Raw genomic sequence first — 23,090 nt, 5'->3', positions numbered from 1 at the left:
TCCCAGCAGGCTTCACGAGGACGCCTTACGGCTCCTGGCCAAGGACAATCTTCGCCGGATCCGCAACAACCCCCGAGGTGCAAAGTTCGAGGTCAAGTCTCTGGGTTTAACAGGCTCACACCCAGTCCTAGTAACGCGATGGGCGGGACGGGCGGGGTGGGCGGGGTGGGCCTCCCGGCGAGGGCGGAGCGACCCCCCCCTCCACGGCCTTTCTTATCCCAGACGGGAGGACCCTGGGCTCCATTCACCAGAGGCGGTCAGCATGATGTGGCTGTGGTGGGCGCTGGCGCTGGCGGCGGGGGTCGCGCTGCTCCTGACCAGGGTCCGGAGGCTCGTGGGCGGCGGCGGCCGGAACCCCTTCTCCGAGGACGCGAGGAGGCCTCGGGAGCCGCTGGTGACCGACCGGGACGCCCGCAAGAGGGTCCTCAAGCAAGGTGCGAATCCCTTGCCGAGCCTCGGTATCCCTCTTTGTAAAACACTGCATGAAGGTGGAGGGTTGGCGAGGAGGTGGCGTGGGCACAGGCGCGTGGATTTTAGAGCGTGTCACTGATGGGAGCCCACACCCAGGTAGATGAAGTCACCTGCTACTTAACGAAATCTGCCCGCGGCCTCAGTTTCCCCACGTGTCGGACTAGGGAGTAGCTCCGAGCCCCCCAGAGGGGCTGTCGGGCCGAACGTGGTCGAGTTCTAAGTGTCTGGTTACCCTGGCTCTGTGACCTCTAGCTACTCAGCCCCGCAGGTCCCTCACAACGAACCCACCTGGAGCACACTTTTCTGTTTTTGTTTTTGTAGATGGCATGAAATATTTATTGATAGAAGTACGGGGTTATGGATGTGTAACGACAGCAGCGTGGCATGTCCTTTCACATGTCTACCCCAGAGAATCAGTTTACTTTCCTTTTATACCTAAAGGCAATGTCTAATTTAATATAAATTTGTTTATTTTTCGTTTTCAACATTCACTTCCACAAGTTTTTGAGTTCCAAATTTTCACCCCATCTCCCCCTCCCCCCACGCCAAGATGGCATGCATTCTGAATACCCCTTCCCCTAGTCTGTCCTCTCTTCTATCTCTCTCCCCTTCTCTTATCCCCTTCCCCTTCTATTTTCCTATAGGGCAGGATAGACTTCTGTACCCCATTTCCTGTATTTCTTATTTCCCAGTAGCATGTGAAAACATTTTTTTAAACATATGTTTTTAAAACTTCAGGTTTCAAATTTTCTCTCTTCCTTCCTCCCCACCCACCCTCATTGAAAAGGCAAGCAACTCAATATAGGTTGCAGCAAAACACTTCCATAGTAGACATGTTGTGAAAAACTAACTCTATTTCCCTTAATCCTATCCTGCCCTCCTATTTATTCTATTCTTTCTTTGGACCCTGTCCATCCTCAGAAGTATTTACTTCTGATTACCCCGTTCTGCCCTCCTCTCTATCATCCCCCTGCTCTCTTGTCCCCTTCTCCCCCTATTTTCCTGTAGGGTAAGACAGATTTCCATACCCAATTGAATGTGTATGTTATTCCCTCCTTAAGCCAAATCCTATGAGAATAAGATTCACTCATTCCCTCTCACCTTCCCCTGCTTCCCCTTCCACTGTAAGACTTTTCTGTTTTTTTTTGTGAGATAATTTACCCCATTCTACCTCTCCCTTTCTTCTTCTCTGAGATAATCCTCTCTCATCCCTTAATTTTATTCTCCAGATATGACCCCTTAATCTTCAACTCACCCTGTGCCCTCTATCTATCTACATATACATACATATAATTTTTTTCCTCCAACTACCCTAATACTGACAAAGGTCTCATGAGTTTAAATATCATCTTTCCATGCAGGAATGTAAACAGTTCAATCTTAATAAGTCTCTTATGATTTCTCTTTCCTGTTTACCTCTTCATGTTCCACTTGAGTCCTGTATTTGAAAGTCAAATTTTCTATTCAGCTCTGGTCTTTTCATCAGGAATGCTTGAAAGTCCTCTATTTCACTGAATGACCATTTTTTCCCCTGAAGGATTATACTCAGTTTTGCTGGGTAGGTGATTCTTGGTTGTAATCCTATCTCCTTTGCCCCCGGAATATTATATTCCATGCCCTGTGTCTTTAATGTAGAAGCTGCTAAATCTTGTGTTATCCTGATTGTGTTTCCACAGTACTTGAATGTTTCCTTCTGGCAGCTTGTAATATTTTCTCCTTGACCTGGGAACTCTGGAATTTGGCTATAATACTCCTAAGAGTTTTCCTTTGGGGATCTCTTTCAGGAGGAGATCTGTGGATTCTTTCAATTTCTATTTTGCCCTCTGGTTCTAAAATATCAGGGCAGTTTTCCTTGATAATTTCTTGAAAGATGGTGTCTAGGCTCTTTTTTTGATCATGGCTTTCAGATAGTCCAATAAGTTTTAAATTCTCTCTCCTGGATCTATTTTTCAGGTCAGTTGTTTTTCCAATGAGATATTTCACATTGTTTTCTAATTTTTCATTCTTTTGGATTTGTTTTACAGTGTCTTGATTTCTCATAAAGTCACTAGCTTCCAATTGCTCTATTCTAATTTTTAAGGAAGTATTTTCTCAGTAATCTTTTGGACTTCCTTTTCCATTTGGCCAATTTTTCTTTTTAGGGCATTCTTCTCCTCATTGGCTTTTTGGACCTCTTTTGCCATTTGGGTTAGGCTATTTTTTAAGGTGTTATTTTCTCCAGTATTTTTTTGGGTCTCCTTTAGCAAGCTGTTGACTTGTTTTTCATGATTTTCTTGCATCACTCTCATTTCTCTTCCCAGTTTTTCCTCTGCTTCCCTTACTTGCTTCTCAAAATCCCTTTTGAGCTCTTCCAAGGCCTAGGACTGATTCATATTTTTCTTGGAGGCTTTGAATGTAGGAGCTTTGACTTTGTTGTCTTCATCTGGTTGTATATTTTGATCTTCTTTTTCACCAAAGTAAGATAATACAGTCTGACTCTTTTTGCACTGCTTACTCATGATCCCTGCCAATTACTTGAGTTTTAAACTCTTTGTTAAGGTAAGAGTCTGCTTCCAATGTGGAGAGTGTACTGTCCCAAACTTCAGGGGTTTGTACAGCTGTTTTCAGACATATTTGTAGGGACCTGTACATTTTCAGTTCTTCTAAGGTGGTATGATAAGGGGTGAGGTGTTTATTCCTTTCCTGGCCTGTGACCACAAGCACTCCTTTCTGTCCTGTAATTGTGAGGAGGGGCTCCTCTTCACAGCCACTACAAACTCCACCAAGCCAGTGCTCCTCCTCACCCCAGCACCGCCGCCCAGAACTGTGGCCCAGATCCAAATAGAGGCAAAGCAAGAGATTCCTGCGTCAGCACTGGCAAAGAGATCCCTGCAATCCCTCTCAGATCAGCCACTGGATTCCCCCTCAGTCTGTGGGCCTGAACCTTGGGAAGCAGCTGCCCGCCTACCCCCCCCCCCCCCCCCCCCCGCCGCCCACACTCTTGGGGAATGGATCTGAAACCCTGCCTTCCTTTCTCAGCACCAACAGAAACAGACTTTTCCAACTGACCTTCTAAGTTGTCTTTGGCACTAGTGGGTTGAGGAGTCTGGAAACTGCCACAGCTGCCTGAGATTCAGTCCTCTGAGGCCTGCTCCAGGTTCCCTGCGGCCTGCGCGCCCACGCTGTGCTCCCAGCCCAGCGCGATACACGTTTCTGATCAATCATCCAGGTTGTCTTGGGCTGGAAATTTGTTTCACTCTGTCTTTTTGTGGGTTCTGCTGCTTCAGAATTTGTTTAGAGCCATTTTTTATGAGTATTTGGAGGAGTTTGGAGGAGAGCTCAAGCAAGTCACTGCTTTCACTCCGCCATCTTGGCTCCGCCCTGCCCCCCCCATTGTCTAATGTAGACCCTTTCTTGTTTCCCTATGCCTAGGGCATACAACTTTCTCTCTTTGTAAACCTCTCCTCTTGTCAATTCAAAAGCCATCTTCTTGCTGATGGAATCTGATTGCAGATAGAAGCATCCCCTCTCCTCCCCCCCCCTTTCCTTATTATTATTATTCTTTTTTGGTCCATGTTTTCTTCTACAATACGACCAAGGTGGAAATACGCACTGCGTGACTGACCATGCATAACACATCAAATTGCTTCATTCTAGATGGGGGGGGGGGAAGGTAGAGAAACTAGAACTCAAAACCTTAAGTGAATGCTAAAAATTTTTACATGTAATTGGAAAAAACCAAAATATTAAAAATCTGTCCTCTCAAAAGAAAAAATCATTCTCTGATTCAAGATTAAATATTATTCTTGTTTTCAAATCCCTGTCATTTCAACCAGGGGTTGAACTGGCTCATAAGAGACACATTTTAAATTTTCTTTATGCCAAATACACTCTGGGAAATTGGCAAAGGCTCTAAAACAGGCCTTGATTTGTTTTGATGATTGTTGAAATTTAATAAAGTGATGAAGAAAATATTAATAACGCATACTAAACTTAAAAGTGTGTCATGCATACATTTTAGAGGAAAGGGTGTTTCTGGAGAGACAATTTAAACGTTTGCAGCATAAACCTAACTTAAATGTACTACTGCTTGGCCACTCATCTCTTTTTACCTTTTTAAAAAAAAATTTTAATAGTATCCCCACCCCCCTTACATGTCAAGTCAATTTTCAGCATTCATTTTAAAAGATCCTGAGCCTCAAACTCTTGCCCCTCCCTCCCTCCCCACCCGCTTCCTAAAATAGTAAGCATTTTGATATAGGTTATGAATGTGCTATCATGCAAAACATATTTCCACGTTAATCACAGTTGTGAAAGAAGAAACAGATCAAAAGGAGAAAAAACACACAGAAAAGAATAAAGTAACTGAAAAAAGTGTGCTTTTCGTTCAGAGTCCATCAGCTTTTCATCTTCCTTCCTGAGTCCTTAGATCATTGTGTTGCTGAGAGAGCTGTTCTTCATAGTTGATCATCACACAATATTGCTGATACTGTGTACAATACCTTCCTGGTTCTGCTCATTTCACTTTGTCTCAGTTTGTAAAAGTCTTTTCAGGATTTTCTGAAATCTGCTTGTTCATCGTTTCTTATTGCACAATAGTATTCCATTACATTCATATACAACAGCTTGTTCGGCCATTCTCCAGGTGATGGGCATCCCCTCAATTTCCGCTATTTTGCCACCATGAAAAGGGCTGCTATAAATATTTTTGTACATGTGGGCCCTTTTCCCTTTTTTTGTGATCTCTGAGATACAGACCTAGTAGTGGTATTGCTGAAGGTTAGAGCCCCTTCCAGCCCCACCATGAATGACTGGGACCACAGCTCCGTGCCCTGCAGATAGGCTGTCAGGGCCAAATGTGGAGGAGTTCGAAGTGTCTGGTCACCCTGGCTCTGTGACCTCTAGCTACAAAGTACTACAGGTCCCTCACAACGAACCGCCTCGTTTGTGCAGAGTACAATTACTCCTGGAGCACGTCTCCCTCGCCCCTGGCACACAATAGCTGCCTAATGAGCGCACTGGCCATCCAAAGCCTGGGCACTGTCCCTTCTCACCGGATCCCACCATCCTCCTTGAGGCTGTCAACCTATGCCTCGTCTCCCCTTCTCAGATAAACTCCTTGGAAAACGGGCTGCTCTCAGTGTCTGCCTTGCTCTCTTCTCAGGCCGTTACAAACTGACTTGCAACCTCTTTTTTTCAGCTGAAACTGATCTCTCTCCCCAATGACCAGATTCCTTGTTTGTGATTTTAACAAATTTTAAATCAAAACCTATCTTTCTTCCTCCCCTCATCCCCTATTGAAAAAAAAAAAAACCTCTTGTAACAAACATGCTCAGTCAAGCAAAACTAATTCCCATGTTGGCCACATGAAAAAAAATGTCCCCAGCTGTACCCTGAGTCTGTTACCTCTGTCAGGAGGTTCTGTTAGTCCTCTGCAATCCTCCGTGGGCACTGTATTCACCAGAGTTCTTATGTCCTTCAAAGCTGTTTGTCTTAACACCGTTCTCCTGCTTTAGCTTTCTTCACTCTGTGTCATTTCATTCAAGGCTTCCCTGGCTCCTATTACAGTATCATATTTATATGTCATGATTTTTTTCAGCCATTCCTCATTGGATGGGCACCCCCTTAGTTTCAATTCTTTACCATCACAAAAAAAGAGCTGGTAGAAATATTTTTGTGTGCGTCGAGTCCTTCTGCTCTGTCTTTGACCTTTTTGGTTATAGGCCTAGTAGTGGGCTCATAACTAAGTGACTCTTTAGGCATGGTTCCACATTGCTTGCCGGAATGGCAGAAGCAATTCACAGCTCTGCCAGCAGGGCATTTAATGTGCCTGTGATGTTCCAACACTTATTATTTTCCTCTTTTGTCACCTTTGCCTATCTGATGGATGTGAGGGAGAACCTCAGAGTTACTGTAGTTTATATTTTTCTAATTAGTAGTGATTTTGAGCATTTTTTCATATGGCCATTGATAACTTGGGTTTCTTCCTTAGAAATCTACCTGTTTTTACCACTTATCAATTGGGAATGCCTTTTATTATAGATTTGAACGAATTCCTTATAGATCTTGAAAATGAAATTCTTATCAGTGAAACTTGTTTCAGAGATTCCCCTCCCCCTGTATGTTTCTCTTCTAATTTTAGTTGCACTGGGTTTTTTAATACAAATTTAATGTAATATAATTAAAATTATCTATTTTAGATCCTCTCTAGCCCACATTTGGTCAGGAGTTCTTCCCTTTACATTCTTCCTTGCTTCCCTGATTGTTTCTTATGCCATCCTTAATGTCTTTCTAAGTTATGTATCCATCAGTGATCTCTTAATTGTCAGATCTGTGGCCTAATCCTCCTCGGCCTCTCCTGGAAGGTATTAACCACCTTCTCCTCCTGGAAATTCTCTTCTCTTAGTTCTGGTGGCACTGCTTTCTCTTGGTCCTCCTCCGACCTACCTCTCTTTGGCTGGATCTTCACTCCTGTCACACCTACAACCTTTTGGTGTCCCCCAAGTTCTACCTTGAGATCTCTTCTCTCTCTACACTCTCTCACTTGGAGGTCTCATCAGCTCCCATGGGTTTGATAATCACCTCTCTGCAGATGAATTCCCACATCCCTAGACCCAGCCTTAGTCTCCTGAGCCCCAGTCCTACATCACCAACTGTCTATTAGACATTACAGAGAGGAGATCCCATGGGAGTCTCAAATTTAATGTGTCCAAAACTGACTTTATTCTCTTTCTCCCCAAACACACCCATGTTTGGAACTTTCCTGTTACTTTAGAGAGAACCACCATCCATCTTCAAAGCCTCCCAGGCTTGCAACCACAGCATCGTCTTTGATTCCTCACTTTAATTACCAGTCAGTTGTCTCATCTTATTGTTTTTCTCCTCGTCCCATCTCTTCTATAGTTTCCCTTCTCTCTGCTCTAGCCATCATCCTAGTTTAGACCATCCTTACCTCTTGCCTCTACTGTTATAGCCTTCTAATTAATCTCCCTGCCTTAAGTGTCTTCCTACTCTAATTTATCCTCCATTCAGCTACCGAAGTGATTTCCCTAAAGCTTAGATCTGATCATCTTCTCTTTTCCCTTCCCTTCTCCCTTTTCCCATCCTTTCCTGATTCTATTCAATGGTGCCCTGTTACTTCTAGGATCAAGTATTGATTCCTCTGTTTGGCCTGTAAAGCTCTTTATAACTAGGCCCCTTCCTAACTTTCTGTGATTCTTATCCCCTTCACACACTCTACATCTATCCTAGCCATGCTGGATACTTGTTATTACTAATTTAAATAATAATACTAATAGTTCTCCTTTATATAGCACTTACTATGTGCCAGGCACTGTGCTAAGCGCTTTACAAATATTTTCATCCTCGGGGCAGCTGGGTGGTGCAGTGGGTAGAGCACCAGCCCTGAAGTCAGGAGGACCTGAGTTCAAATGTGGCCTCAGACCAAACATTTGTCATGTTACTAGCTGTGTGACCCTGGGCAAGTCACTTAACCCCAATTGCCTGAAAAAAAAATGACAAAAAACCAAATATTTTCGTCCTCACAACAACCCTAGGAAGTAGGTTTGTTTATCTCCATTTCACAGATGTGGAAACTGAGGCAAACAGAAGTTACATGGCATGTCCAGGGTCACACTAAAGCTAGGAAGTGTCTGAGGCCAGATTTGAACTCATCTTTTCCAGCTCTCTGGGAACTGTGGCAATGCCAGCTTCTTCCAGTCAGTGATGCTCCGTCTCCTCTCTGTGCCTTTACACTGGCTGTTCCACAAACCTTGAATGTTCCCCCTCCTCACCTCACCCTCTTCTGCTCCAGTGTCACCTTTTGAAGGGGCCTTTCCTAGTCTCCCAGCTCCCCTCCCAGGTTACCTGCCATCTACTCCATGTGTACCTATAGCTATACAAGTTGTTTTGCCCATTTAACTTTGAGGTTCTCAAAGACAGGGCTGCTTTTCTTGTATCCTGAGCACTTAGCAGAGCCTTAGCAGGCCCTTAATCAATGCTCTTTGATTTTCTATTGACTGAGTCCAAGGCCAGCACTCTCTACTCTGCTGACTTCCAAGCCTCATCTCTGTTTCCACACTGACTAGACAAAAAGACTAGGGGTGCCAGGGGTCTTCTTGGGCCAAGTCTAGCACATAGGTCTTGGGGAGAGGATGGAGAGATGTAGGTGTGGGATGGATGAGCGAGGGGGATTTGGAAAGCATTAACTGCCCAAGAAATCTGAAGCAGTGGAGGGGGGGATATTTAGCCTAGAGAGAAAAGGCCTGATGGCATGATAGGTGTCTTCAAGTATCTCAAAGGATGTCACTGTGAAGAAGGATCAGACTCACTCTCTCTGGCCCCAGAGGGAAGAACCAGGAGCCATGAGCTGAATTTCAAAGGGGCAGATGTAGATCTGATGCCAGGAACACTTGCTCCAAAGTAGACTGGGCTGCCCAGGGCCTTCCCTAGGCAGGGCCCCTTCCCCAAAGCTGAGACACCCCTCATTGGATGTGTTTGATGTGGACTCAGGGGCCCTGAGGGCCTCACCTCCTAGATTGAAGAGTTTAGCAGAGAGGACATTGGGTTTGCAATCCAAGGACCTGGCTTTGATTCCTGGCTCTGTTATATTTACGTCCAGGCCGTCCCATAACATTTGTTGCTCTATTCAGCAAACATTTCTTACCTGCTTGCCTTGTGCAAGGTACTTCACCTTCTCTCTGCTCCTATGCTGGTCCTCAGTCCCTAATCCTATGGTTGTTGTTATTTGTGCTTTATTCTTGAAGAGGACCGTGAAATCACGGAGGTGATGCCATGACATGCAAGTGAATTAGATTTAAGTGAAGGAGGGCTGTGCAGGGTCACCAGCTTCACTGTCTCCTTCTGAGCCCTCTGGGTCCAGTGGCAAGATATGGATCAGGACAAGTGGAGATGGCCCCGGATGGAGTGTTTAACAGGTCTCAGTTTGACTGAGGCAACACCTATTCAGTGATTAAGGCTAGGTAAGAAATGGGGCAGAGAATGGCCTCTTTTATTTAGGCAAAAAAAAAAAATCTGTCTGAGAGGGCCAGAATCCTATGCTCTTGTTTGGACTCCAGGTTCTAAGCTCACCTTTGTGTGAGAATCTGATTATCTGAATAAGAATTAACTGATGTGTTATCTGATAAGCCCAGGCCTCCTTGGCTATGGGTAAATTTTCACTGGGATAAACATTGCCAATTCAGATTACATATCTCACTGCCTTTGAGACAGAGGTTTGGTGACAATACTTGTACTGTGGCTTTTCTCATTGTATGCGGCCAGAGATGCTTCCTTAGTTTCCATGTTCCTCCTCCCACTCATCTGGTACTGTCTCAAGGGTTGACACACTATCTTGCCCACACTTCGTTTTACAGCTTTCTCAGCCAGCCATGTGCCAGACCGGCTGGATGCCGTGGTGATCGGGAGTGGTATCGGGGGCCTGGCGGCAGCGGCCATCCTCGCCAAAGCGGGAAAGCGAGTCCTGGTGCTGGAGCAGCACACCAAGGCAGGTGGCTCCTGCCACACCTTTGGCCATCATGGTCTGGAGTTTGACACAGGTAAAGTGGGTCTGGGGAGGAACTGGCATCCTCTGCTTCAGGGCACATGTGAGGGTGGCAGCACAGGGTGGGAGAAAGAAAGCTGAACTCAGAGTCACAGGACTGGAGGCCAGAGCTGGGCTCTGCTTGCTACTGCCTCCCTGGGCCTCAGTTTCCATATGTGCAAAATGAGGAAGATGGGACCAGTCGGCCTCTTGAGGTCCCTTCTACCTCCAGACTAACGACCTTATTAAAGTTCTGCTGCTGTGGCCCCAGGTGACTTGGATCGGGAGTTAGAGGAGACCAGGCTGAAGCTGACACTGGGCATCCTCGGTGGTTCAGCCAGTCCCTCTCCTTCCTAGGGACTCTTTTTTTCTTCCAACACACAAGAATTCTCCATAGCCTTGTTCATGGTTCACACACAGACCAAACAGAGAGACGATGTGCTTACAGCAGGGGAGGTTATCCTTACTTCTGGGTCAAGCCCAGGCAACAAGCCTTTTTAAAGTCCTAACTCTGGGCCAGCTCCACTACTAAGTGCTAGGGACATAAATACAAGCAAAAAAAGACAGGCCCTGCCTTCAAAGAGCTTACGTTCTAATGGGGAAAAGGGATGGGGTGGAACTTGGCTGATCTGGCCCTTCCTCAGAGTGGAGGTTTGGAGAGGCACTCACCAATGGGAGAAGGGGACCCTGGGAGGGTGGGTCAGGCAGAGAAGGTAGCTGAGTCACCAGGGGCAAAGTTGGGAGAATGAAGGCTGGCTAGACTGGGTCCCTTCTCAAAATGGAGGCTCTGAGAAGAGCTGACCAGTGGGAGAAGGAGGCCCCAGCACTGTGGGGAGAAGACAGCAGAGCACTAGTGGCAGAGTGTGGAGAGTAGAAAAACAAACAAAACCCAAGCTTTTATTAAGCGCCTGCTGTGTGCCAGGCACTGTGCTAAGCCTCTACAACTATATTATCTCATGTGATCCTCACAGCAGTCCTGGGAAGTAGCTGCCCAGTGAAGGACAGCTGGTCTTGGGCTTTCCTGTTAGCAAAGGCTGATCCCAGGGTTGACGTATGTGAGGGGAAGTTTGGGAGCTTCCAGCCACCTTCACATCATTTTAGGTCACCTTTCTCTACCTGTGTGGGGTTATGCTCAGCGGGATACCCATCTCTTGCCACTGTTTGACAGGAATCCACTATGTTGGGCAGTTGAAAGAGGGCAGCTTTAACCGCTTCCTCGTGGACCAGATCACGGAGGGGCAGCTGGACTGGGCTCCCTTGGACTCCCCCTTTGACGTCGTGGTGCTGGAAGGGCCCAATGGCAGAAGGGAGTTCCCTATGTATGCTGGGGAGAAAGCCTATGTTCAGGGCCTCAAGGAAAAGTTTCCTCATGAAGAAGCCGCCATTGACAAGTACATGAAGATGGTGAAGGTAAGACTGGGCTGACCTGGGAGGCTTCTCTCCACCTGCAGAGACCCAGAAAGGGCCAACATTGACCTACAGGGGGAGGGAAGAGATTGAGGAGGGACAAGAGTTCTGTTCCCAACTGCTTCTCATCAGGACATTGGAGGTTTGTCTGGCACTCCCATGCCAGGGGATTTTCTCCTTTATAAGCACTGGGGGCTCCCATGAAGACAAAGACATGATCTGGCAGAGGTGGGCAGTTAAGTGTTAGCACCTAACAAGTCACTTCTTCCACAGACTGCCTAGTGATTGAAATCTGGCCTGTGTCATTGGGGCCTCAGCTCTTTGGGCTGGCAGGGGCAGGGATGCAGTAACTTCTTTCTCCCTCGGTTCCTTTCTTTCCCCAGGAGGTAGCAAAAGGATCCTCTCATATGGCCCTGTTGAAGATCATCCCTTTGCCTGTGGTGAGGCTGCTGGACAGCTTGGGGGTACTGGCCTTATTCTCCCCTTTCTTGAAAGCAGCCACCCAGAGCTTAGCGGGTGTGCTCAACCAGCTGCCTGCCTCCCAGGAACTCAAAACCGTGCTCAGCTACATCTTTCCCACCTATGGTATGGACCTTGGGCTCTGGGGATACTGCGGGTAAAGGGAGCAGCCAGGGGTGAGGGGTGGGAGAGTGGCCTGCATGGACAGGCTGCTGCTCTCCTGGCTCTCCTTGCTTTGCTGGCAGTGGGGGGAAGAGGAGTTTATGCCTGTGGCCCTCAAGAGCCTGTCACCAAGAGAACTGGTCATTTGTAGGCCACTAGGTGATGCATTGCATAGAGCACTGGACCTTGAGTCAGGACGACCTGAGTTCAAATCCAGCCTCAGACATTTACCAACTGTGTGACCCTGAGCAAGTCACTTAACCTCTGTTTGCCTCAGTTTTCTCAACTATAAAATGGGGATCCTAGTAGCATCACCTCCTAGGGTTGGCTTGAGGAACAGTGACTTCATATTTGTAACTTGCCAAGTACAATGCCTGGCACATAGTTGATGCTGTATAATTCTGTCTTCATGATTATTCTTGTCACTCTACCAGCTTAAATGGGCCAGCATGGATTAGATTACAAATCCATTGGCTTGGACAGAACACTAGATGTCACCAGAGGAGCTGGGTTCCGGTCCTGGCTGTATCACTGAGCAGCTGGGTGACCAATAAGCACTCAGTTCACCTGTGAGCCTCAGTTTCCCTAATTGAAATAATACGCATACTACCAACCTATTAAATTTGTTCAGAGATAATAGATGTGAGGTGCTTTTTAAGTCACAAAACTCTACACATGTGAGCCATTCTTTTTTACTCTGTTGATGTCATAAAGATCCTTGCTAATGCTTCTTCATCATGTCAAAGAATTTGGGTTCTACTGTCACATCCACCACTTGGATTCAAGGCCTCATCATCTCTCACCCAGACTATTGTTGTGACCTTTGCTTTCCCTGCCTCAAGTCTATACACTTACCATCTTGTTGCTAAAATGCATCTGACCACATCACGGCCTGACTCAAGAGACTCTGAAGTTCCTCCTCGTGGCTGGGATCAAACAGAGATTTCACAACCTGTCTCTAACCTACGTATCTAGCCAGCCTTATTAGCTATGTATTAGTTATTCCACTTCCTTGGCACTCTGCAATATAGCCGAGCCAGACTTCTTGTTGTTCTCATCTTTTCTCTAGCTGTCAGCCATGCTTGGAATGTGTTCTCCTCAGCTGTGTTTCATAGAATCCCTCACATCCTTCAAACCTTACACCAAGCACCACCTTTCCATGAAGCTTTTCCCAATCTCCCCAGCTCCTAGTGCCCTCCTTCCCCCACATCCTTAGCATCCATTTCACATGATGGACTCCATGTGTGCATTTCTGTGTAAACATCTCCACCAACAGAAGATAGTAGGTACATTTTCTTTTTTGTCTTTGTAGCCCCACTGCCTAGCAGAGGGCCTGGCATATGATGTTTAGTAAAAAAAAATGTTGACTGATTGACCCTTTGCAGACGTAAAATCATACTATTGTTCATGATCCACATACTTACCTTCTTTGTGAGGTGATTCTAGCACAGAATTGGTCATCCTTTACCAAGCCAGACTACAGATAAATAACTCCAATGTTCATTTCATTTTCATTTTTCATTACCATTTCTTAGCAATATTCCACTGTAATTTATATGGAAACACATTTGGCTAGAAGCATTTGAGGTTCTGTTGCCAACTGATGCTGTGTTCACTAGGTGGTTGGCCAGGCAGCCACTTGTATTTTCTCCTTGAAATATAACTTCTGAGCCCAATTTCGTGTTATGAATGTTTTGCTTTTTGTTGCAGAACCCCAATGATTTAGTAGAATCACAGCATTTTATATGTGGAAGAGATCTCAGAAATAATATCTAAGATTCATTCCATTTTTAGTACTAGCCTCATTGTATTGCTGGGGGGGCTTCAAATGAGGTAATATATGTAAAGGGCTTTGTAAACTTGAAAAGGCCATGTAAATGTCAGAGACCATTTTTATAGTTAATGCTGGTTGAATCTTTGCCAGGTCTCTAGAATTTGCCCTCAGACCATTAATTCTTCCGAATTGTTGGGTTTGACACTTGTGTGAAGTCCCAACAGTTACTGACTTAATAGCTGAGTCTTCCTATAATTCTTTTACCTTTAAGTACTTAAATACTATGTCATTGCGCATATCACTAAATGGGAGTTGCCTCAAAGTGAGACCTGGGAAAGAGCTTGGCTTAAAAAGGCCAAGTCCCCCACTGCGTTCAGGCCATCTCTAGTAGTCCTGATCTGATCTATGTCTTGCCACTGGACCCAGATGGCTCTGGAGGAGAGAGTGAAGCTGCTTACAAGTCATGACATCACCTTCCTGATGTCAAGGTCCTCTTTGAAACCGAAGGACAAACGACGAGTGAATGAGTGTCACTCTACCCCTGGAGCTCTCGCTGTACGGCGAGGTGTGGCTGTCATCTTGAGATGTGACATTCCAGTCTTGGGGGAGAACTCTCCCATTGCCCCAGAGACTGTTGAAGTTCCCAGGTTTCGTTGTTCATAAGGTTCCTTGGTAGATTAGGGATTGGGGAAGATTCTGGTCCTGGAGGTAAATTTAGGAAGCTCGTTTTGGAAGGGATTGTCGTCCTGGCCTGTAAGGTGTGAGTGCCAAGCCTAAAACACTTACCTGGCTTTTCTCCCACAGGTGTTCCCCCAGAGAATGCCAGTTTCTCTATGCATGCCATACTCATCAAACATTACTTTCATGGAGGCTTTTACCCTCGGGGAGGCGCCAGTGAAATCCCTTTTCACCTTATCCCAGTGATTCAGCGGGCTGGGGGTGCAGTCCTTTCTAGGGCAACAGTGGAGAGTGTGCTGCTGGACTCTGCTGGAAGAGCCTGTGGTGAGAGCTGGGGGTCCCATCAGAAGATAGGGATGGGGGGTGGGACAGGCTCAGAAAAGTGAGACAAGGAAGGAGGATTGGGTAGAGGCTCGAAGGTGCAGGTGATGGGCTCCAGAGCCAGCTGCCACGCAGGGACTGAATGCTCAGATCTGCAGCCAGGGTCTGGGGTGAGGAGTGTGGCTTTGATGTGACCCATCAGAGAGCAGGGCTCCACCAAATCCTTCATTGGTGAAATAGTTATAGAAGGTTTCCTATGTGCTAAGACACTCTGCTGAGGTTGGTGGAGGCTACAGCGGTGAATAAAGCATGGTACCTGCCTTCAGGGAGCAGAGAACCACCTTCAGAAATAGTTATGTAATCAGCACACATTTTTAAAGTACCTGCTTCGTGCCAGGCTCTAGGAATGCAATGAAACAACAACAAAAAATGCCCTTACCCTCAGAAAAATTACATGCTGTCAGAGATTCCATGTACTTTGAAAAAGGGCATGCAAGGTAATAACTTTCTGTGAGGGGAAGGGTGAGCTGCTGGGGCATTGACATCAGGGAAGGGCTTCATGTAGGGAGTGGCGCTAGAGTAGAATCTGAAGGAAGCCAAGGAAGCCCAGAGGCTAAGTGGAGGTGGGAGTACTTTCCAGGCAGGAGACACAGCCTTGTCCAGGTTAGGTGGAGGGATGTGGGTGGTTGGGTGTGAGGTCCATCTATCAGGGTGGGCCATAGGCTGCAGAAAGGGGAATAAGGCATAAGACGCTGAGATAGCCGCAGGAGAGCACATGTAAAGGCTGAAAAAGCTAAAAAGAGGACAATAGATTTTATCCTAGGGGCATTAGGAGCCCCTGGAGTTCATTGAGCAGGGAAGCAACGTGATTAGGCCTGCCCCTTAGGGAATTACTTTGGCAGCTGTGTTGAGCTTGGATTTGAGATGGGGAGACCAGTTGGCAGGTTGTTTCAGTGGTCCAGACCAGAAGTGGTGAGGGTCTAAGATAGGGTGGTGGCCATTTGAATTGAGAGAAGAAGGTGGATATCAGAAATATTGTGGAGGTGGACATGACAGTATTTAGCACCTGATGGCTTATTTGTTGTGAGAGAGAGAGTGAGGAATCATTGATAATGCCAAGGCTGTGACATGAGACACAAATATTGGTAATAGGCACCAGTAATTGTAAGTTGTAGCCGTAACATAAACTAGAATATGATAGGCATCATTAGACAGGGACAGACCAAATACTAGGGGAGTTCTAAGGACAGGAACAGATTGCTTTGGTAGAAAAGTTTTCATAGGCTAGGTAGCATTTTTAGTATGAGTGAAATTGAGGCAGAAATGGTGGGGGTAATGCCAGGAAATAGCTTGAGGAGAAGGAGGATGACTAGAGAATGGGGAGTTGGGGCTCCTGAAGAAAACATCACCTGCCATCTAATTCTGCTAAGTCTTCTCCCCGCTTAGGAGAGAGGGTGGGCCTTTGGAAGATGTAGCATGAAGGATCAGGCCTTTGTGCTCTGCAGGGCCGATGTGTGCCTTCCCAGACCTCATCCAGTCTCCTCTGTTCTGCAGGTGTCAGCGTCAAAAAGGGCCATGACCTGGTGAACATCTATTCTCCCATCGTGATCTCCAGTGCAGGAATATTTAATACCTATGAGCGCTTGCTGCCTGAGAAGGCCCGCTGCTTACCAGGTAAAAGCCGCTCATCCAGGCTTCCAGCCTGGCTCAGCCTGTTCTGCAGGCCCCCTTAGGGAGGATGGGACGCTGCTTCCTTCACACCCTCTGCCCAGGCCAGGCCTGGGGTTTGGGTGGCAGCTTCCTTTGCCTTGGTCCGTGAATCCCAGCCATCCTCCATTTTTCTGATCCTTCTTGTCCCCTTCTTGGGACATGGACTCCTCCTTCTGTCCATCCCTCCCTTTTCTCTTGGATGTCCATCTGCTGGTCACTAGCACTTTTATAGCATGTTGTGGTTTCCACAGCACTTGGGGGGGCCCAAGACGTCACATCCTGTGACTTGAGGGATGTGTCACTTGGTTTGCTGAACCATTTTCTTTTTCAGTCTTTGCCATAAGGGAAAGTTCGCTGAAGAGGGGAGGGGGAGGGGGAGGGGCGTGTTTGGAAATGGCCCTGATGTCAAAATGAAAGGCGACAAGTAAGTGAAAGGTTCACCTGGATGAGACCCATCGCTGTGGTGAAAAGGAGGGAGGCTCGACGTCAGGTGCTGTGGAGAAGGAAAAGATAAAACTGATTTAATTTTAAAAATGCTGTTTGTTCTTTTGTTTCATATCACCTTCACTTCCAAGTAGATTCCTCTCCCCTCCTCAGGGAGCTCTTGTAACAAAAATCTTTCAAAGAGAAAAAAGCATTTCAGCAAAGCCAATCAATAAGCATTTCACTCAGTGTTTACTATGTGCACGGCGCCGGGCTCGGCCCTGAAGACACACAGGCAAAACCCAGCTTCCACTCCCAGGGTTCTCCCAGCCTAATGGAGGAGTCAGCATGTGCGTAGTGATGTGCAAACAGGAAAACTTAGAGATGGTGTCAGAGGGGAGGTGCAAAGACAGAGGATTAGGAGAAGCTCTCACAGAAGGTCAGACTTTAGCTGAGATTTGCAAGTAGCCAGGGAAGCTAAGAGGCAGAGATGGGGGAGGAGGACATTCCAAGGATGGGGGGTGGGGAGGTAGGGCACACAGTAAATGGATAGGCTTGTTTGAGGAGCAGCCCTGAAGGCAGCAGATGGAACAGTATTTGGAGGATAGTTAGTATAAGACAATTGGAAGGGTGAAAAGGGGTCAAGATGTGAGGGGTTTTCAAAGCCAAACAGGATTTTATATTTGATCCTACACATAAGAAGGAGCATTTTTGGAATGGGAGTGGCCTGGGCTGACCTGCACTTTAGGAAGGTCAGTTTGACCCAGGAGATGGTGATGGACTAGAGGGGTCAGAGAGTTGAGGCAGGGAGACTACTGGCAAGCATTGCCATCTTTCAGGCATGAGAGGGTGCACCACGGTGTTGGCAGTGTCAGAGGAAAGGAGAGGAATCTGCAGAGATGTGATGGAGTAAAATGGACTAAAATGGGAGAAGAGGAGATCAGAGAGTGACAAGTCGAGGGTGACGTCTAGGTCATTAATGTGGGTGACTGGGGAATAGGGGTGCCCTTGGCAGTAAGTGGGGCAGTTCAGAAGGAGGGAAGTGTAGGGGGAAAGATAGGCTTTCAGTTCTGGACGGTGCTGCAGATGGTGACTGCAATAACCTCTTCTGTCCTACCCGATCTCAGATTGCAGATGTCTTAGGCCATGGCTTTTATGGTTGGAACCTTTCTAGGATTTTTGTCTTGGGCTTGCAAATTTATGGGAATTCCTCTAATATTCTTCTTCCTATGTTGTACCTATTCTTTTTGCTACTTAGCTTGGTAGATAAACAGGAAATTTATTTTCTCTGTCTTCCTTTTTGGTTTAGGGCAGGGGAGGGGAATGAGCATCTGTTAAGCTCTATTGTGCTAAGGGATTTACAAATATTATCCGATTTGATCCTCACAACAACCCTGGGAGGTAGACGCTACTATTGTCCTCATTTTACAGATGAGGAAACTGAGGCAGTGGTTAAGTGACTTGTCCAGGGCCCAGGACCACTCAGCATGAAGTGTCTAAGCCGAGATTTGAACTTAAGTCTTCCTGAGTTCAGGCCTAGCACTCTATCCACTGCATGCAGCACCTAGCTACCCAGCTCTTATGAGGTGTCCTCTATCTCTGGCCAGGAGCACATCATTCCTATATTTTAAGCCGGGATCCAGATATCCAAATTTAGATTTCAGGCACCAGTTTCTTAAGCTGTTCACTTCCTAAACTTGTCTCTCTCTTCTAAGACTCTTCTCTACAGTCAGCAGCAGCGATGAAAACATCTGGGCCACTTAGCCTTCAATTTCTTAACAGAATGAATTAAAGAAAAAGCTTTTATTAAGTATTATGTAGTGCCGTCAAATAGAAGTGAAGACAGTCTTTGCTCTCAAGGAGTTCACACTCTAATTGGGAGTACAACACAAATGAGTTTAGGTGCAGGTTGATAGCAAGGCCCAAGGGTTTTGGGGGCTCTGGGCAGGTCGGATGACAGCACCCACAGGAATGGAAGGAGCAGCAGCAGGGCAGATGGTCAGCCCTGGGGGACTGGAGCAGATAGTGAGGCCAAGGAGTTCTCCACTCACTGGAATGGTCATAGGTGGTGGGACCTAACTCATCTAAGTAGCGTGAGCAGCTACTTGGATCTTCCTACCAGGCCAGCCAGATGGGGTGAGGGAAGGGAAGAAGGGAGAGAGCGCTGCCCCCCAGTGGTGGCTGGCCCTGTGGCCCAAGACTTCATAACCTTGGCAGTGCTTTCTAGATCCTTTCCGTCAGTGATCATTCATCTTTACCTTTGTCTTCACCATTCACAAGTGTGTGGTAGTTAGTGAGGTTGGGCAAGTCTGAGAGGTTCTTCATCATCTATTGGATACTTGCCATGGAAAGACCTCTGGATTAGTAATATCTGGTTGACAAACAGCTTTGTCTCTACCCCTTAGGGAGTCGCCATGTGCTGCTGATAGCATAGCAGAGGTGGGAAACCTGTGGCCTCGAGGCCGCATGTAGCCTTCTAGGTCTTTGAGTGTGGCCTTTTGACTGAGTCCAAGTTTTACAGAACAAATCCTTTTATTAAGGGGATTTGTTCTGTGAAGTTTGGATTCAGTCAAAGGGCCATACTTGAGGACCTAGAGGGCCACATGTGGCCTTGAGGGCTCAGGTTCCCCACCCCTGGCATATACCATCCATGTTGTTATGGCTTAGAGGACAAGTTCTGTGTCTTTGGGAAGAGCCTCATATCTGTTGTTTAGTTTGAAGTGTCCTCTGCATTCTTCTACCCTCTCACCTCTGGACACAGGTCAAGATTTCCCTCTGGCACTTCAGATCCTTTCTCAAGTCCCCTGATCTTTAATCAATGAAATATTTTAGATAGAAGGCCTAGCATTCTGATCCACTCACAAGAAGAAGTGAGGGTGTGCAGCACACTGTCCTAGGGTAAAATGGGTAAGTTTCAACCACCAGGCAGGCTTCTCTGAGGTCAGGACTTTAACCAACCCCATCTGTAGGCATACATACACCAGTCTATCTCTGGGTCCTCAGATCACTGGTCTTTTTGACAGGTATACAGACCCAGCTGGGCATGGTGCAGCACGGCTCCTCTATACTTTCTATCTTCATCTGCCTCCAGGGCTCCAAGAGTGACCTGGGTCTGGAAGCCAAGAACCATTACATCTACTTTGACACAGATGTAGACAAGGCGTAAGACCTAAAGGAGGGGAGTGGGGGTAGGGGGTGGCCCTTGATCCATCCTCCTCTTTCCTAAAAGCTGGGCAGGAAAGGGGTCCCAAGCGGATTCAGAGCCTGGGGTCTCCACAACCAGTTGCTCACTCTTCCTCTTTGAGGTCAGGGCTCCTTCTAGAAGCTCCTGTATCTTTTTTTCCCTTCTATTCCCTGAGGCATCTTCCTCTTTCCCTAGCTGCCAGGATCAGCTGTTGGTCTGACCTGTTTAAGTTGTCTCTGGCAGTATTTTTGGATCCAAGGAATCTGTCCAGCTCACCTTCTACTAAACTGTACTGTTTGGGGAGAATGATTCCTGTCCCCTTCTTGTGAGAGGGTTCAGACGCCACCTCAGAGGCTCCATTGATTCAAACTGTAGAGGAACCAGCCATGTGGCTCATCTCTTCTCTCCTCCCCACAGGATGGAGAGATACCTGTCCCTGTCCAGGGACCAAGCTATGGAACACATTCCATTTTTCTACATCACATCGGCATCAGCCAAAGACCCAACATGGGAGGACAGGTTCCCAGGTGGGAGAGAGGCCACAGAAAAGGGGAAGGGAAGAGGGTAGGATAGGCCCAGCACCAGGTATAGTGACCAGAACTCTGTCTCCTCAGACAAATCAACACTAATTATGATGTTGCCTGCCCGCTACGAGTGGTTTGAGGAATGGCAGGATGAGCCCCAGGGCAAGAGAGGGAGTGACTACAAGGCCCTGAAGAACTCCTTCGTAGATGCTTCCATGAGTGTTTTGATGAAACTTTATCCTCAGTTGGAGGGGAAGGTACAGGAGTGAGTGGGAAGAGGGAAAAGAGGGTAGGTCATGTAAGTGAGTGATAGAGAGGGAGCTGAACCTTCACCATCTCTCTCCTCGTCTTGGTACGACAGAGGGGTCCTAAAGGAATGTCACACTGGGGGTGAGGGGAATATAGCCATGCTATTGCCCTGACTCACCTTGGAGTCGTGCAGACTGGAGAGAATGAAAAGAGAACAAAGATGCTGCAGTCTGAGGGCACTACTGGATTTCCTCACCTCCTCAGGTGGAGAGTGTTTCAGTAGGGTCCCCACTGAGCAATCGGTACTTCCTGGCTGCCCCTCGTGGAGAGCTCTATGGGGCTGACCATAACTTAAGCCGCCTACAACCTCGTGTAATAGCTGCAATGCGGACCCAGACCCCCATCCCCAATCTCTACCTAACAGGTATGTTTTCTTACTCTGCAAAGATTTCTGCTGTCCCTAAGTCCCCTCCCATAACTCCATCCTCCCATGTGCCCCTAAACCTAACTCCCTTCATCTCTACCCAGGCCTTGCCTTTAACGTAAGTAATAATCATATGTGAGCAGTAAGTGACATATGGAATCCCAGGGAAATCAGGCGAGTGATGGGGAGAAGGAACAAGTCATGTGTGGTGTCTCTAGACAGTCCCCTTGGATTTCCAAGATTGGTCTGAGTAAAGTGACTCCTTAGCACTTGAGTCCCACTTCCATCTTTAGCAAGTAGCCATTTTGTGCTGACCTCATTAATGTCCCCAGAAGAGAAGAGAAAAAGATGTCTATCACAGACCAGAACCCAGGTCCTTCTTCTGAGCATTGGTGCTAGGCGAACAGATGTAGCAGTATGTTGCCACTTGGCACAGGATTCAGCTTCATGGAATTCTGGAACTTAAGTTGGGAGGGACGTGAGTGGACATCTTGTCCACGTTCTACATGAAAAGAATCCCCATTACAACATGCCCACAAGTGATTGTTCATTCTCTCAGTGAAGATTTGGGGAGAACCTCCAATCCAACCCATTCCAATCCAATAAACATTTATTTAGCACCTACTACATGCCAGGCACTGTGCTAAGCACTGTGAATACAATCCATAAAAAGACAGTCCCTGCCCTCAATGAGCTCACACTCTACAGGGGTAGACAACATGCAGAAGGAGGCAGCAAAGGCAGGGGGGAGACCAAAGGGTGCCCAGTGCGGGGAGCACCTTGTTCTGTAAAGTTGACACCAGGTAGGGCAGCAGATGCAAAGTGGAATGAACTGCGAGTCCAGTTTCTGCCTTCCAGTCAGAGGGGAGAGGAGGCTGAGGGCTGTGGTGTCCGTCAAGGCTGGAGTTAGCAGCTTGGTGATGGGATTAGAAGTGATGAACTTAACCTGGGAGGGGCAGCTTGTTCCAGGTAGATGCACCCCCACCACCTTTGGATAGCTCTTGTTGTTAGGAAGGTGCATCTGACATGACTCCCATGACCCTGCTTTTGCTTTTGCCTTCCAGGGCAGGATGTGCTCACTTGTGGATTTTTGGGGGCCCTCTATGGGGCCATATTGTGCAGCAGTGCCATCCTACAGAGGAATTTGTACCAGGATGTCCGGAGGCTCCGATCCCGGGTCTCAGCTTCCCTGCCCAAGAAGAGGAATTAGCACAGTCCAAGTGGACCCTCTGTGGCAAGGGAGTCCTTGGTCCCAAGTGAACCTGAGAGAGTAGGGAAGATTCCAGGACCCTTGACTTATATAACCTGTAATGTAACCTACTACCCACTACACTGTGCCTTGTGGAAAGGAGTAGCCACTCAATAAATAATAATCATTTTCACAGTAATTGTTGGCTTGATTTCCAATGTACATCCCAAGTGAAGTTCTTTTATTTTAGGCCATGGTTCTCAGAGTCAGGTCCCTGAAGCTCTGCTAAGCTGTGTTTGGGGAGTGGTGTTGCTAGCCCTACTTCTTTAACATGGATCTTTGGGATTAGGTACACAATGTGTAGTAGTAAATGACCGTATGACCTAATGTTTGATAAACCTAAAAATTCAAACTTTTGGATATAAGAACCCACTATTTGACAAAAATTGTTGGGAAAACTGGAAAGCAGTTTGGCAAAACTAGGCATAGACCAACATCTCACACCATATATCAAGATAAGATGAGGTCAGAATGGATACATGAGAAGCAATAATGTTTGTAGCTGCAAAGGAACAAGTGCCCTTGCTGGATAAGA

At 46.9% G+C, this 23,090-nt stretch overlaps 1 protein-coding gene across 2 annotated transcripts; it reads left to right on the top strand.

Annotated features, from left to right (window-relative positions):
• Positions 1 to 184: 184 nt before the first annotated feature.
• Positions 185 to 22,694, top strand: LOC110196356 (all-trans-retinol 13,14-reductase). Of its 2 annotated transcripts, none has more exons than XM_020969519.2 (11): positions 185 to 434; positions 9,825 to 10,007; positions 11,160 to 11,401; positions 11,782 to 11,983; positions 14,598 to 14,795; positions 16,347 to 16,466; positions 19,949 to 20,087; positions 20,527 to 20,636; positions 20,724 to 20,890; positions 21,147 to 21,306; positions 22,371 to 22,694. In XM_020969519.2, the coding sequence occupies exons 1-11, from the start codon at positions 263 to 265 to the stop codon at positions 22,514 to 22,516; spliced, it is 1,839 nt and encodes a 612-aa protein (XP_020825178.1). In that variant the 5' UTR covers positions 185 to 262; the 3' UTR covers positions 22,517 to 22,694. The 2 variants fall into 2 exon arrangements, with proteins under 2 accessions (XP_020825178.1, XP_020825179.1); XM_020969520.2 differs by lacking the exon at positions 185 to 434 and adding an exon at positions 463 to 567.
• The last annotated feature ends 396 nt before the right edge of the window (positions 22,695 to 23,090 follow it).

Source organism: Phascolarctos cinereus, unplaced genomic scaffold (genome assembly GCF_003287225.1).
Source record: "Phascolarctos cinereus isolate Bilbo 61053 unplaced genomic scaffold, phaCin_HiC Scaffold_2;HRSCAF=192, whole genome shotgun sequence".
Lineage (NCBI taxonomy): Eukaryota > Metazoa > Chordata > Mammalia > Diprotodontia > Phascolarctidae > Phascolarctos > Phascolarctos cinereus.
Note: the sequence above shows the minus strand (reverse complement) of the source record. Positions and strands in the feature narration are given on the sequence as shown.